Here is a 14,840-nt window from a genome sequence, read left to right as displayed (position 1 = left end):
TTAGTGCAGCTTAAATTCATGCTATAAAAATGGCCATATGTAGTTATCAGAGATGTTCCCTTATGATATAATGTATTACTGATACAAATATGTGCAAATATTTGTGCAAATAAAATAAACTAGATATTTGTCATATATTTAAAATTTTTTTGATGATGTCCCACCACTGTTATGACTTCAAGGGAAAGTCAAATTTTAAGACTAAAAATATGTTTAAAGAAATTATATTTCAGAGGTACAGAGAAATACAGTGCTAATATTTATTTGGGATTATACTGAACAATGAAGTATGTGTATAAATATTGTGTGTTTATATAAATATATGTATGTGAATATGACTTTTGAATACATATTTTCTTTGATTATAGATTGATTATCTCTGTAGATTATTTTGTAAGATAGTAAGGGTATAAAGTGGTAGGAGTACATAACTTTTACTTCCTACTCCTTTTCACACATGTAAATAGAGGTTTTGAAGTACTGGAAAGTATGGAGTTTTATTTTGTTGTTTAATTGTTTGTTTTTTTGCCACTATTGTATTTATATAAATATATATTTATTTTTGTTTGTTTGTTTGTTTGTTTTACATGTTCGAAATAAAGATATCAATCAGTCAATCCCTGTTGAAAATATGTTATGTTTATTATAAATATGTTATAATAAACCAGGATCTGATAGTAGAATATCTGTTAGTTAATGGAACTTTGTGGATCTATATTATAATAATATAATATATAATATATTATAATAATTTGCAGCAGCTTAGTCAGCTGAGTCAAATTTCAAGTGTAGAACACTAAAAAGTTGGTAGTTAGTACTGTGTTACTCACTTTTACTGTGTTATTGCAACACAATTGCCACCTCTGTTAAAAACCCTTATACCACTGAGAATAAAATAATTTAAACAAGCACATGTGCACAAAATATTACATTCTCAGAGGTCTTTGGACTTTTTTAAGTCCCTCCCCTAACCACAATGCCCTGCCAACATTTACAGAGAAGTTACATACCTTCTGTGAACTCATTCTGATTTATAATGGTGCGCTGGACCACCCCGTTAATGAATGGGAGCAGCTGGTCACCCATGTTTGCCACTGCTCTGAAATCAGGGGCTGACAGGACAAAACTTCTATCTGTAGCAACTGCTTCCAGATCTGCAGTGGCAGTGTCAGCAATCGTAACGCCAAATGTGATAACGCTGGCCCTCTTAAGGGCCCGGTCACCAGCACCAGTATCATCAGTGGATTGCGCAGCACTGAAAACCACCAACATCTGGGGCACACCGTCATCTGCCCTGCCCCCAGCTCTTTGGCTCAATAGGTTTTCAGCCACTTCCTCCAAGGCAGCCCCAAGGTTAGATTCGTCACCCCCTGAGTAGGTGAGGCCCTTCACAGCTTCCAGGATGGATGCTTTGCTGTCATAGCTATTTAGATAGAACTTTATCTCTGGGTTGGCGCCGTACAGGGCCAAGGCCACCTGAACAGTGTCCCTGCCCACATCAAGGTTCTCAACGATTCTTAAAACCAAATCACGCACAAAGGGGAAGTTTGCTGCTCCAACGTTCTGCGATCCATCAATTAAGAATACTAGGTCAGCTGAATCTTGCGCTTTAAGGAGAGAGAGAGAAAACAAAACAAAATGGAACGTGAAAGCGTTAACATAGTGAGACAAAGAAATCAATCAAGGAACTCGTGCTAGCGTGTCGTTCCATGAGTCAAGTGACGTTCAAAGTGAACAAATCAATAACAACATTGCAAAACACATCATACTGCATGTAGGCTGAACCAAGGAGAGTTGGTAAAGCAAGGTCGATTCATGTAATTTAGCACGCTTTATTAAGATTGTTATAAACTGGTGTGATTTTTATTTTTTTTTATTTTTTGGATTGGATGTGGATTACAGTAAGATAAGGGTGACTGATGATCTAAAGGAAAGCAACGCCGTGATCAGTATGATTCGGACCACTGATATAAGAATTATTTAGCTAATACTCCATGTCTTGTATAGCCAACAATAACAGCTAAATCAGGCAAAAATATATCTTTAAATTTCAGAAAACTAATATTTTCCCACATTAGGGAAAGATTAGAACTCTGCCACAATGTAAAGCAAATTTTAATTGTTACAGACAAAGAATTGTGATAAATAGCCAAATATGTTTAGTATGACATTTTTTATAAAGAAATAAAGAAAAATGTTTAAATTATAATAATTGTTTAATAATTAGGATATTGATAATTTCCAACTATAATAATCAATTGATGATTAATGGTATAAGTAACTTTTCCACATTAAATTGTCCAAAAAAAGACTAGACCTATATTAAATATTTTGTTGAGTTGTGTACTTACATTATCCTAAATGTTTCCAACAATTTTCACAACCACAAAAATCTGTTCTTAATCAAGAACTAGTTTTAATCACCTGACACATTTGTTTCTGAGAGGAGTATGGATAATTATGCCACCCTTAGTGGTATAATTTACATAATGTACATTTAATTATTACTGTTATTTATTATAAAATCAATTTGGGAAGACAGAAAGTATCCACATTCGGGGGGGAATTCAGAATTTTTTGAATACATTTAACTTAAAACAAAGGGTCCTCCATCATGAGTAAACTACTTTGATGACAACTGCAAGTCAATCATTACACAGTTTTATCATTAAACCTTTAACAAAGCTCCTTGTATACGCTCCCTTGAGTTCAGCCAATCCATGCAGACTCTTGTTATAGACCTCAGATAAAGTGACCAGTCATGATCCTGTGGCCTATCCTTGGAGCCTACAAGTTTACAGTACTTGAGAACATATTACATGTAAAATGAGTGCACATTTGCATATTTCTGATGTTTCTGATTTATTTTAATTTGAATCATGTGTACTGGCAAGACAATGTATTTTAGGGACACTTGACTTTGTGTGTATATAGTTTCATAGGAATGTATTTTCTCATTCCAGTAACTTATTGTAGAATATATTGCACATAATTTATGGACATCTACATATAAAAACATTCTCAAAGTACTTCTGCAGGTCAAGGCTGAGTCCAAGCAGGTTCATCACTGTTTCAAATACAGAATATTGCACATATTCTACACAGACAGACATTGTGACTGATAAAGACAAACATTCAAAATGCAAGACACATAAGCAGTGGTGCGTGGTTAGCTATTGTTAAAAGCTCATTGTTTGATTTTAAGATGTTATGTTTTAAAGGGTAAGGCATCCTCGCCTCCATGTACATTTCCAAAGTTTTTCTGAGGGAATGTCAGTCTGAGGTTTACTCTGTTGCTGTCTGTGTATGTGTCCTCTAACCTAGAGCTGACTGAGGTTACTGGTGTATGCCAACACAGTCCTTAAATCGCTACCAATTTTAAAGGTACCTGAAACAGAATGATTACATCACTTAAATAGCTTTCTCTGTATCACTGTATCTGTTCTGGCTTTGCACAGAGTATGTCTGTGCCATTTTTACATACACCATAATCTAAGGTGCTGCAGGGTGTCAATCACATGCAGATCTTGCTGTGATTTTTAGAGGCACAATAAACGTGGTAAGACAAAACAAGTAATGTTAATTTTGCAGGTGGATAGCGAAAGGTTATTGTGGTTAAAAATACTTGACTGTTAATATTAAATTTCAGTTACGACCACATATGCAGCTGTTTCTTCCTGCACATGTAGCCACATTAGTATGGTAGTGACACCGGTCCCATTTCATTACCTGTCCCTCCTCCAGCCACAGGGGCCTCGTTTGGAGCACTCCCTGACTGGGCCACTGCTCCGCAAAGCCCCACTACTAAATCTTGAATTATATCCCGCAAGATCAGAAAAGAGTCTACATTAAAAACGTGAGTGTCATGGGGCTGGCTAGCCATCTCCCTGAGCTCCGAGTCCACCGCATCCTGAACTCCAACTGCAAACACCTCCACGCCTGCCAGCCGCAGCACCTGAGCTGGCTTGGCCACATCATCCTGGGAGCGCCCGTCGGTTAGCACCACCACCACCTGGGCCACTCCTTCAACAGCGCGGCTGCCCGAAGCAGTGGTCATGTGTGCATGAATCAGGAAATCCAGGCCCAGGCCAGTTCGGGTGCCACCACCACGGTAAGACATAGCTTTGATGTGTGCCAGGACTTCCTGTGTTGTTGGGTAGCTGTTGAGCTGGAACTCAGTTTCAGGCCTGTTATTGTACTGCACAAGGGCAAATTTAAACCTGTCCCCTCCAACCTGGTGCAGTGCGTGTGTCAAGCTGTACAGAAATTGTCTGACATGCTCAAAGTTCTCCTCTCCCATACTCCATGATGAATCCACTAGAAAGTATATATCAGCTGCCAACCCTTGTGTGCAATCTGAAGTGAAGACCAGTGGAAAGATCCTTGGTGTTTGCTTCCAAAATATTGTTGTGATGCCGAACACTAATGGTGTTGCTTTATTCTATGTTTTTTCCCATAGTGAGATACACAGTTTGAATTCAGATAATATATGTAATTTAACAAAAGTGAATAACTGTGTAATCACTTCATCTACATCTACATTAATATAGTTAATATAATATAGTTTTGTTTTTTGTTATGATGTCATGAATGCTTTTATAAATCCCTTATTTTTTTGCAGATGTAGATCATATGAAGTTTAGTACAACTTACCTTCCTGAGCATCAAGATTAGGGAGGAGTCCTGCGAACAGGACGCCCAGGAGGGCACATAGTGGTAACAACCGATGCCTCCCCATCTTCTATCACCAAAACAGCAAAAGGGGGCACCTGTGAAACCAGAATATAGCATGTAATTTAGTATGAATATGAACCAGAAAGCACATACAGCAGCCCTATTCTAATACCACTAGGCCTGTACTACACTTCAAATGAGTCAACTGAAAAGTATTAAATGAGCAAATGTTTAAATTAAATGTTACATTATTCTTACTGTGTGTCTACGTTTTACATAAACATTCTCCAGTACAACTGAGGCCTGCTTTCAGGTTTTATTTTCACATACAGCTTGTATTTCTGGAGTGGTTTGGTGAACAAGATTGACAGGTAGGGATATCCTGTTTGAAATGTTTTTGCACTGCCTATTTTGCTGCACTGATTCTCTAAATATAACACACAGCATTGCATAAGCTTGTTTCATTGGCCATGAGTGCAACATTTAATCTTTGACACACTACGCAAGAGAAAAAACATGTCCTCCTGTCAGCCTATTTTTGCAGTGAGTGCAAGAATATGAGAACTCCTACTGCTAATACTGCTGGAGTGTCACCATGTCCCAGTTGTTTAACACTGATATGAGTGTTTTGTCTTTTTCAAGTTAACATCTGCCCAAGCCTTAAAACAGGCATGGTATCTGTCACTTTATGTAAGTGAGGGAGCTGCAGCATGCAGTTGGTGTATCAGTAGCAGACCTGAAACATAGAGTGGTAATGATCAAAACCACCTGTTAAAACTACCAGCCAATGTGCTTTCGTAATTAACTCTGCTTGGCAAGGACTGCATTTTCCAACTCACAAAGTGTTCTTAAGAGGAGTGTTGGACTGGAAAGTCCAGTTTCACAGCCAGGGTGTGTGTTTTCTATTTAGTCCAATTTCCCCCCATTGCTTTGTTAAGTGATGTCACAGGAAATGAAAGGTAGGTCACCTATGGCTCACTGCTGACCTTATGAATTTAGCTCATCGAGAAAGTGTACATGCATATAGATTAGGTATGGGAAGTTGAGGGGACAAAAAGAGAATATGCAGGTTTTTTGCATATATAAAACTAACCATAACTCAAATATGATAAAATACTGTATGTCATCTCTGTTGTGTCACCCAAAGTCAAATGTTCTTCAAGCAGGTTACAAACACAGTTTCAATCTATTGCTATCAAGAGATAATTTCTGGACCACACACACACACACACACACACACACACATTCTTGTGTGTTCTTGGGGATCATTGACATTTCCTAACTCCTTACCCTAACCTCAATGAAATTCTAACCCTAAAACTAAGTCTTAACCCTCAAGCAGCCCTATAAACTTGTGGTTTCCAGCATTTTGCTCCCCACAAAGCTGTCGGACGGATGTGTACGGGGCTTCTGGTTTTTGGACTCCATTAATACCCACACACGATTTTTCTGTTGCTACGGCCTGAGTGGGGAAAACCTAAAATAAAGCCCTAACTTAGAAAACCTAAAATGTTCTCACTATACCAAGATTTCCTCATTATCAACTAATTTCTTACAAAGATATATATACAGAAACAAAAACACACACTCATTTAAACTTCTATACTTGAGGACTCTCTATGACACTATTCTTTCCCTAGCCGACAGTTGACCATCACAGATGCATGGCGAACTCTTTTGAGAAGTGAGGATTGCCTCTACTTTCCTCACTCTCTGGGTCTAAAACTCACAATGGGCCTCACAAAGATAGATGACCAAGAGCACACGCACCCACAACCTATTAGATTTCAGACCACCCCTGAGGAGATAAACTGGGTCCAGAAAAGCACAAGAGCAGCCAGATGAGGAGCACAAGAGCCATTACATTTTAACACACTGAAGCAAACTTAAAACATCAAAACTCTGACCTGTGACATAAGCATTAAGACGTATCTATAACAAAAAAGGGATCTTGAAATGACCAATGACTCATTAGACTAATGTTGGGGGAGTAAAGGTAGACAACTCTTAGATTCCAGTTTGGTGTTCTCTTCACCAGCCTCTGTGTGTGCTGGCAGATACGCAATAAAAGCTCAGAAGTGTACTGCAAGAAAAATGGGATTTGGATAATTATAGATTTACTGCACATCTGTTGCAGTACAAGAAGTGTACATATTCCAGCGCCAAATCTATACAAGGTTGTGGGGTTTTTTTATCCATTGTGCTTTTCGGGTGATGGAAGAGTATCACCAATACTGAGGTACAAATGTGACAACACTGAAAATGACTAATGCCCTCTAGTGGAAAATACAGGTATAACACTGAATAATAGATCCTGATTTTCTAGAATAAAGTACCGCTTAAAAATGTACTCGTCTACAGTCTTTTATTGTGAGTCATGAGGCTTGTGTAATGTAGAGAAGATTCTAGTGTCTTTCTGTGTAAGAAGAAATTACTTAGGTTGCAAAAGTCTTATCAATTCCATCTGCCTATTTTATTCTTTTGCTTATTGTCCACAACAAATATGTTCAGTAGGGTTGAAAAGGAGCCCTACAGCACCAGTTTTACCTGCCCATGGGTGCCAAGCTGTGGGGTGGCTTGATTTTGCTGTTTGGGAATACCTAAAACAGCAGAAGTCAAGAATGAGCTGCACAGTATAATCACTGCCCAGTATGTTGCATATGGGGGTTCAGTGTCTTTTGCTCAAGGGCATCCTCCAACCCAGATTTATCCTGAAGGTCCAGGAAACTACCGGCAAACCCAGGCTAAGGCTTGTAAGTAATATAAATACAAAAAAATCTCTTTTGGCGCGTAGATTGCTACTATTAAAATGGATTTTGCAACTGCTAATTGAGCTTATCATTGCCGCAACGTAACACAAAAACTAAAGGAGAGTAAATTCTGGCAAGCATTACAAATAAAACACAGGCTGAATTAACTCAAGGCAAAGGCTGTACAGTTCATAGACAGAAATGTAAATCAGATCACGCTAAAAGGATTTTTGCTTAGTTTGCAGTGTTTCTGATTCTATCAGCATACACCAGTATAATTAACTCTCAGTTGTGGAAAAGATCCCAGTCTTCCAGGTTCCCCTCTGATCTTACCAAATGTGCACTTCAGTCCTATTCAAATGAGTAAAAGGGACCCTTTGACAAGGATAGGAAAGTGTGGGTCAGCCAGGCTTGAATCAAAGCCATCCACAATACACAGCAATAATGAATTATAAACACATGGATGTCGTTTTTTAATGCGCCACTGCAGGCGTTGAGTTATATGGAGTCACAATGTTTATACTTGCTGTGTCCACTGTTTATAGGAAATACTGAAAATTTGAACTGGTGAGAAAAACTGTTATTGTGCATTTATTTATTTTTAAGATAAGATTAAGATTTGTTAAGATGATTTTGTGCTTTATTTGATAGTCATAGTAGAGAGGGACAGGAAAGGCACTGGTGAGAGAGGGGATGACAGCTGATTTGAACTGTAACAGTGTATTACACTCTTTAGTAACTTTTTAGTAAGGCGCATCAGTGTGTACCATCAAAACCCACTGACCAAACCAAATTAACAATTTTAGGATAATTGGCCATTCACTTGAATGGCCAATTATTGACTGAGACTGAACTGAACATATTATGAAGCAGCTACCTGCAGAGTTGTGTCACACAAAGTATCTACAAATGCACGGTGGGGTAATTCTACAGCGCCCCACAAGATCATGATTCACATTCAAATTTTCTGTGATAAAACAAACACATAAACTGATTGGAGAATATATTCCAACCAACTCAAGAAAGTATTTAAAAAAGTATCCCTTCAACAGAATCCACACTTGTAGTGAGACATACACGTCCCTGCAGTCCATCAGTGCTGTCACTATGCAAATGAGGGCCTAAATCACCAAGTTCCTTTATTTCAAGGAAATCTAAGCTCTATTGGACACTGCAGCAGATGTTTGTGTTCTCCACTCATGCACATGTGATTTCAGGTCACTCAAAAGCCACTTCTCTGCAGAGTTTGCCAGGCCTGGCCAATGTGTGTCAACACTATGGCTTCCCCTCGCCGCCACAGAGGAAAACATAGTAGCACAGTGGAGTCCTGTTTTCTCTGACACAAGCAGCCAAAACAATGGCAGCATGGGGAATTACTTTAGAGAGAAACTTAAGAAAGAATGTAAAAACTATACTATATCAAAATTACTTCACTAGTTTAAAGCTGCTCTAATCTACTGTGACATAAAGTGCAATGGCAGGGGAAAAGGACTTACAATTCTATGAGAAAAGGACAACGCAAAATCTAATAATACTCTTAATTTCCTAACTGACACATTTGATTATTGCATGTAATTCTCAATCCCTATTAGAATGATTAAAATGATTATTAGGTGTCAAAATCATCTGCACCAAACATGTTTCTGGCGTTCCCAGGGAACTCAGTAACTCCACTGTTAAGCTCCCCTTCTTTCAGTTATACTGTTAATCACTCATTCACTCACTGCATGTGCCAATTGTAAGATACTGCTCACAGCTTCAAAACTGCCAGTCCCTATGTGATGAGCATTTTTAGAAGTTTTTCTCTGGAAAATGAAACAATGACAGTAACAACTAGTGGAGCCTTTGAGATGCTTTCAGCCCATTATATATTAGGGTACCCCGGTAAAATGTAAGGGGGATTAGTGGATTTTAGCATACATTACGTCTATTAGAGTGTCTTTTTTTGCTACCACCACTAGGAGTCACCAAAGTACAAAATGTTAAAATCTTACACATAGGAGCTTTAAGAAGTTAAAGATATGCATGGCCATCCAGGTGGATCTATCATGTTGCATATGGCTGTTAGCATAGCAGAGATATATATAAGACCCTGATAGTCTAATATTAACAAAAAGGTGTAGAAGATGAAAAGTTATGTGTTTTTCTCCTGATGAGATTGACTTGTGTGTGTGTCGCTATGATATGCTGAGTCATTCCTCAATCTTGTGTAATATGTGTAATCCAGTTACCCCCATACAGAAAGCTCAGCGTTCAAGTAGCGAGCTGTTTATGTTATACAGTGAGCAGAACAAACTTCTATGTATACTGAACAGTATATCTTGCTCATAGTATAATTTATAGTTAACAGTGTCAGTTTGCATTTACAGAGCAAGATAGATGCTGCAATGTGCACGCTGAAGAACGTTTGCAGCTGGAACTCAAGCACTCATTTATAGCAAAGACCACACACACACACACACACAAACATGCACATAAATAAACACACACACTTGCTTACAGTGGAGTGCAGCACAAAATTCATCAGCCTCAATGACAGATACCATTGCTATTAATGGTTATTAATTGCATCTTTCACCAATTATACCAAGCAGACCTCTGGGGATATGAAGAGGGATGTAGCTCAGTCACCTCACAAAAACAAAAGGTGCTAAAAATGGTACTTTCAGAATACCTCTAAATACACTGAGCAAAAGCTCAAAAGATAGAGGGGCTTGGCTTCACACTAAAACTTCAAAATGCATTTTGCAGTTTTCAACAAACTACAAAAATGACAAAAAATAGCCAGCCATGTTTTACCAGCCTCGAAAATAAATAAATAAATAATACAAATATTAATAAAAGACTCTCATGGTTTAAAGCAGCTATAATCACAATTTGTATATACCGACAGTGGACCACACAGGCACAGCTGCATTTCTTTTGGCAACTAAATCCTCAGCCACAGTGTAGCAGAAGTTACATCATTTCAGAGAGTACATTTGATCTCTTTCATTTTCAGATGCTGTTAATCAGTTCACATTCTATTCTACATATTCTACATCAATCTACATATCTATTAAAATGTCAGCAGCTGACGAAAGACATGTCTTTGCAAACTGACACTAAAGAGATCAGTAAAATAAGTGAAGTCATGAGGGATGTGAGTCATCTCAGCAGTTTCTGAGCGTGAGATAACTCGCCACTGCCACTTGCTGGCACCATGCGAGGAAATATCATTTGTAGATCCAGTGTGTTTGACTTTGGGATAGTTTGCTTCCACTTGTATGAATCAATCACTAGGCTGCGTGGACCAACACACCCAACCCACCCTCCAGCTGCAATGACGTGACTTGTCACTTGCCACTTGACATGTGGCACAGATGAGAGGGGGATCACTGATAAAGTTAAAAGAGGGAGGGGGAGGCTGGCTGGACGGGCAGTTCCACACAGCTGGTGTGTATTAGTCCGTCTGACACCTTGCAGATGTGTGTTGAAGCATCATGGCCAACCTAAGCCTGCAGGCTGGCTGAGTTCAAGTATTAAACAAGACACCGAGTTAGTAAGGTGAGTTCATTTCCAACACTTGTGTTTATCTTGCTATTCCTGTGATCTGAATTAATCAATCAACACCTCAAACCTGGTGCTCTCACTGACCAATGCACAACAGTGTGAATGGTAACTCATGATTTACATCCTTGCAAGTATAGATGGTTGTTTCATTTAAAAGAAGAAGAACTTTGGAGCAGTAGTGCTCTGAGACTAGACCTTTCTGAAAAATGTTACAGCCTTCCAGACATCTGTCCTGCATCATGGAAAAAAGACCAAAGTTGGAGAGAGTGGCGTAGCCATAAAACACACTAATGCCGACTTATACTGTATATCTAATAAACTTTTTTAAGAATTCTCCTGCTGCAGCTCTGCCAATAACAATTTAGGCACCAGCTTCCAAGGGGAGCTGTAGCATTGTGGTGATGCTGGTGTGAAAATACTTCAAACACTTAAAACCAAATCTGGAGCCCACAATAAGTTTCCTCTCTCTTAGGACAAGTTCTTCCTCTCTGTATCATGGCAACCGGGTACATGCAAACATTAAATTACTTGCAACTAGTATCTTGTGAGAAATATTTGTGACAAACGACATGTATACAATGCAGTGACATTGTGCTGTGACTTGGTAGTGTAAAAAAACTTCATTTGCACATCAAATCCCACATGCTCACAATGAAACACTGCAGTGAAGACACAACTGAATTCCACTGTCCCTACATGGACAGTCTTGTAGGAGGAGTGGAAGATTAATGGCCCACACCTGGTCCACTAAACCCTGCAGCCCACTACCACCACCACCCACCCCACCTCTTTTGTCCAATGAAACTAAGTTCTTTTGGTTCTCCTGATCCATCTGGCCAGAAGTGTGGAAAACACTTTCTTCACGCTTTTCCACTCTTGCACTCATTTCAGAGAGGGTGTGGTTTTGGGCTACTGCTGCAGTGGAAACATCCTCCCATCCAGCTACTCTTCTTTAGAGCTCACATGCGAGTTTTAAACACTTGGATGTGACTGTAACATTACCAACACGTTCCCTAATTCGAATTAATTTAATGACCAAAGTATAAGATTTGAAAATACTAATAAAGTGCACAAAAATCAGCTATTGAATGATGATCAATGACATTCCTTATTGCTTGACATAAGATACAGCATTTTTAGAGGACTGTGACAGGAGACTATTGGTTGTATTATATGACACATTCACTACACAAAAACTGCATTCTACCATAGAAGTACAAAACTTTGATAAATTGACACCACTCAGTGCAACTCACAGGTTCAGAGCACTGATCTAGGATCACAGCTTGAGACTTTAGATGCAGCATTTCTTTACATTTTTCTCTCACCACAATTATTTGACACCTAGGCAGTAAATTCAACTTTGCACAAAAGAAGAACGCAAAAGAGAAGGGAAGCATTTTAAGACTTTTGAAGAGAAAAAGAGAGGATACACACCCCTCTACACTCACATGCATCACACATAACATTGCTGAGGTCTTCTTCACCCTAACTGCAGTTCACCTCTTGCCCTTGCAGCACTCTCACCACTAAAGTATAGGCTTCAGACATGCTGCTAAACACATGCTGTCTGATATTTATGAGCTATAACCCAAAAACTGTGCAACCCGATGACCATGACACCCATCATAGCTTACATGATAGGAAAACTATGCTATGGGCAATGCACTATTTATAATCAACATACAGTGCAATCAAGGTCAATCCTTAAATAAGTAAAGACATTAAGCAAGCATGCACTTGTAAAAACCTCTTTCTGCAAGATGATTCACCTTGATAACATAACAGATTTGAAACTTACCCTGAGCTGAAGTAGATGTACTCCACTCTATTTGTTTTTGAAGAAAAATGAATCAGTTCAGTGTGAAATGTAAAATGTGAGCTGGACTTTTGGTCATTATCCTCCTGGTAAAGTCCCTTTGCTGGCTTTTCCAGCACCTCCCAAAGGAAGGCTGCTGAGCAAGGCAGTGATAACGTGACTGATAAGAGATGTGTAGAGAGAGGGGTCCTAAGAGAAGGGAGGAAATGGTTGAGAGAGAAGGAGACAGACAACCTCACGGTCTCAAACCAGAGGAGCTGTGGTGCTGAATTCAAGGCTGGGATGGGACAAACTTCAAAACTCCTGGAGTTCTGCCACCTCTCTAGTCCTCCTCCCACTTTCTCTAAAGACAGGAAAAGAAAAAGAGGAGGGAGAGAAGAGGAAAGGGTGAGCGGGGGGGAGAAAAGACGTAAATGAAAACCAGACACATAGCCCTGTTTGGTCTGGATATGAGCAGTGGGGAGGATGATGTCACAAATCTGGAGCGGGATTTTCTCCTTACCATTTCCTACATTGTGCCATTTCTCCATCTACCTCTGTAGAGCCCTATTTCTTACATTTCATCCATTTCAATATTCTTTTTTAGTTTTGTTTTAGAAACCAAAGAAAAAATGTTCAAGGACCAGCAATGCATCTTTTTCCACACTTTAGTTGTTACATTAAAATGACACTCAAGGAAAAAAAACATGTCGTGGTTGGAGTAACTAGCATCCATTGGTGAAGTGATTTTGTCAAGCACTTTTGACTTGAAGATGGTTAATTAGTGACTTATCCATACTGTGTCCATTTACATTCTACTGCTTTGGCAACAATATGATGGATTGTCTTTGTGCCATCTTGGCAAGAAGTCTCACCGAATTAAACAAATAAACACATAAATTTCCCACAAAGGAATGTGCAAGACAGTGTTCTGGCAGTAGTTGACAATGTGAATGCTGTTAAGTCAAAGCAATTACAGACACTGTGCCATGAATGTAATTGTCCCACAAGAATAAAATAAAATTAGAATTCAGCAGACCTTATCGCCTTATTACAATCACCGTCACACAGCCACACTTTGCAGAATATATATGCCATGTTTCGACATAGCTTGTGTAAATAACACATATCACTTCATTTGCTTATAGGAGTTCAGGAAAGACTGTAGCTGTGTTACAGTTGCACCCAACTGTAACTCACGTTAATTGTCATTTTAACAGGACTGATAACTTTGTCTAGCTAAGCAAGCTAGCTAGTTCCGCACACGGCCTTTAGCTCCTCTGTATCGTCACTTCTGGGCACTTCCTGGTTGCAAAAACTCTATGGTCCCAACATACATTAATAGTGCTTGCAATGTAGTGTCTTCAGACCGAGAAAATTACTAAAGTAATTGTACTTAAAAATTCCAGCATGTATACTACAATTACTTAGTTTTGACAGGGCTGTTCATGTGTTGTTGTAGACAGCTCTGGGCACTGCATGCAAAGCAATAAAATAATAATCTGAAATATGCACAAATCTATATTTTTCATATTAAAGCTCAATATTTTTGTATTTACAATTGATAAAATCACAGCAGGCAGCTATTTTCAGTGAAAAAGCTCAACAAACCCACTGCGGCTACCTGCAACAGACAGAGGTGACAAACTAACTGATGAGCGTAGTGGAGCATTTAGCAGCTAAAAAAGCTACTATTTCACTCAGGAGTTAGTGGAGACCAAACCACAAAGTGAATACACATGTGAATAACATGAATGCTAATTTTTCTACATGCCTGTTGAATGTGTAGATAGGAAATTGTTTACTAACACATTTGTTTTAACTTTATAAAACATGTTTGCCAACTTTTTTGTGTGATAATCCGTAAATGTTGTGTTTTCAGAATATTCTACTGCACCCTAAGTGGTAAAAAAAAAAAGAATGACTGAATCTTTAAGCCTTTCAGCTTACTGTTTAGAAATTCTTCATTTTGAAATTGGCATTGTTCCAAAGTCACAATTTAACTAGTCTATTCTTGTACATATAATACAATCCACACAATCAACACTAGTACATTATCATTTGAA

The 14,840-nt window shown here is 38.7% G+C and overlaps 1 protein-coding gene across 2 annotated transcripts in view; it reads right to left on the bottom strand.

The window, feature by feature from the left end:
• Positions 1-13,036, bottom strand: part of col6a3 (collagen, type VI, alpha 3) — a 57,170-nt gene extending 44,134 nt beyond the window's left edge. For both annotated transcript variants that reach the window (XM_046053161.1, XM_046053162.1), the window contains exons 1-2: positions 12,778-13,036; positions 4,654-4,769 (exon numbers count right to left, since the gene is read on the bottom strand). In XM_046053161.1, the coding sequence (XP_045909117.1) occupies positions 4,654-4,738 (85 nt within the window). In that variant the 5' untranslated portion in view covers positions 4,739-4,769; positions 12,778-13,036. The remainder of the gene's footprint in view (positions 1-4,653; positions 4,770-12,777) is intronic.
• Between the last annotated feature and the right edge of the window lie 1,804 nt (positions 13,037-14,840).

Source organism: Micropterus dolomieu, linkage group LG07 (assembly GCF_021292245.1).
Source record: "Micropterus dolomieu isolate WLL.071019.BEF.003 ecotype Adirondacks linkage group LG07, ASM2129224v1, whole genome shotgun sequence".
Lineage (NCBI taxonomy): Eukaryota > Metazoa > Chordata > Actinopteri > Centrarchiformes > Centrarchidae > Micropterus > Micropterus dolomieu.
The sequence above is the reverse complement of the archived record's forward strand: the minus strand, read 5'-3'. Positions and strand labels throughout refer to the sequence as shown.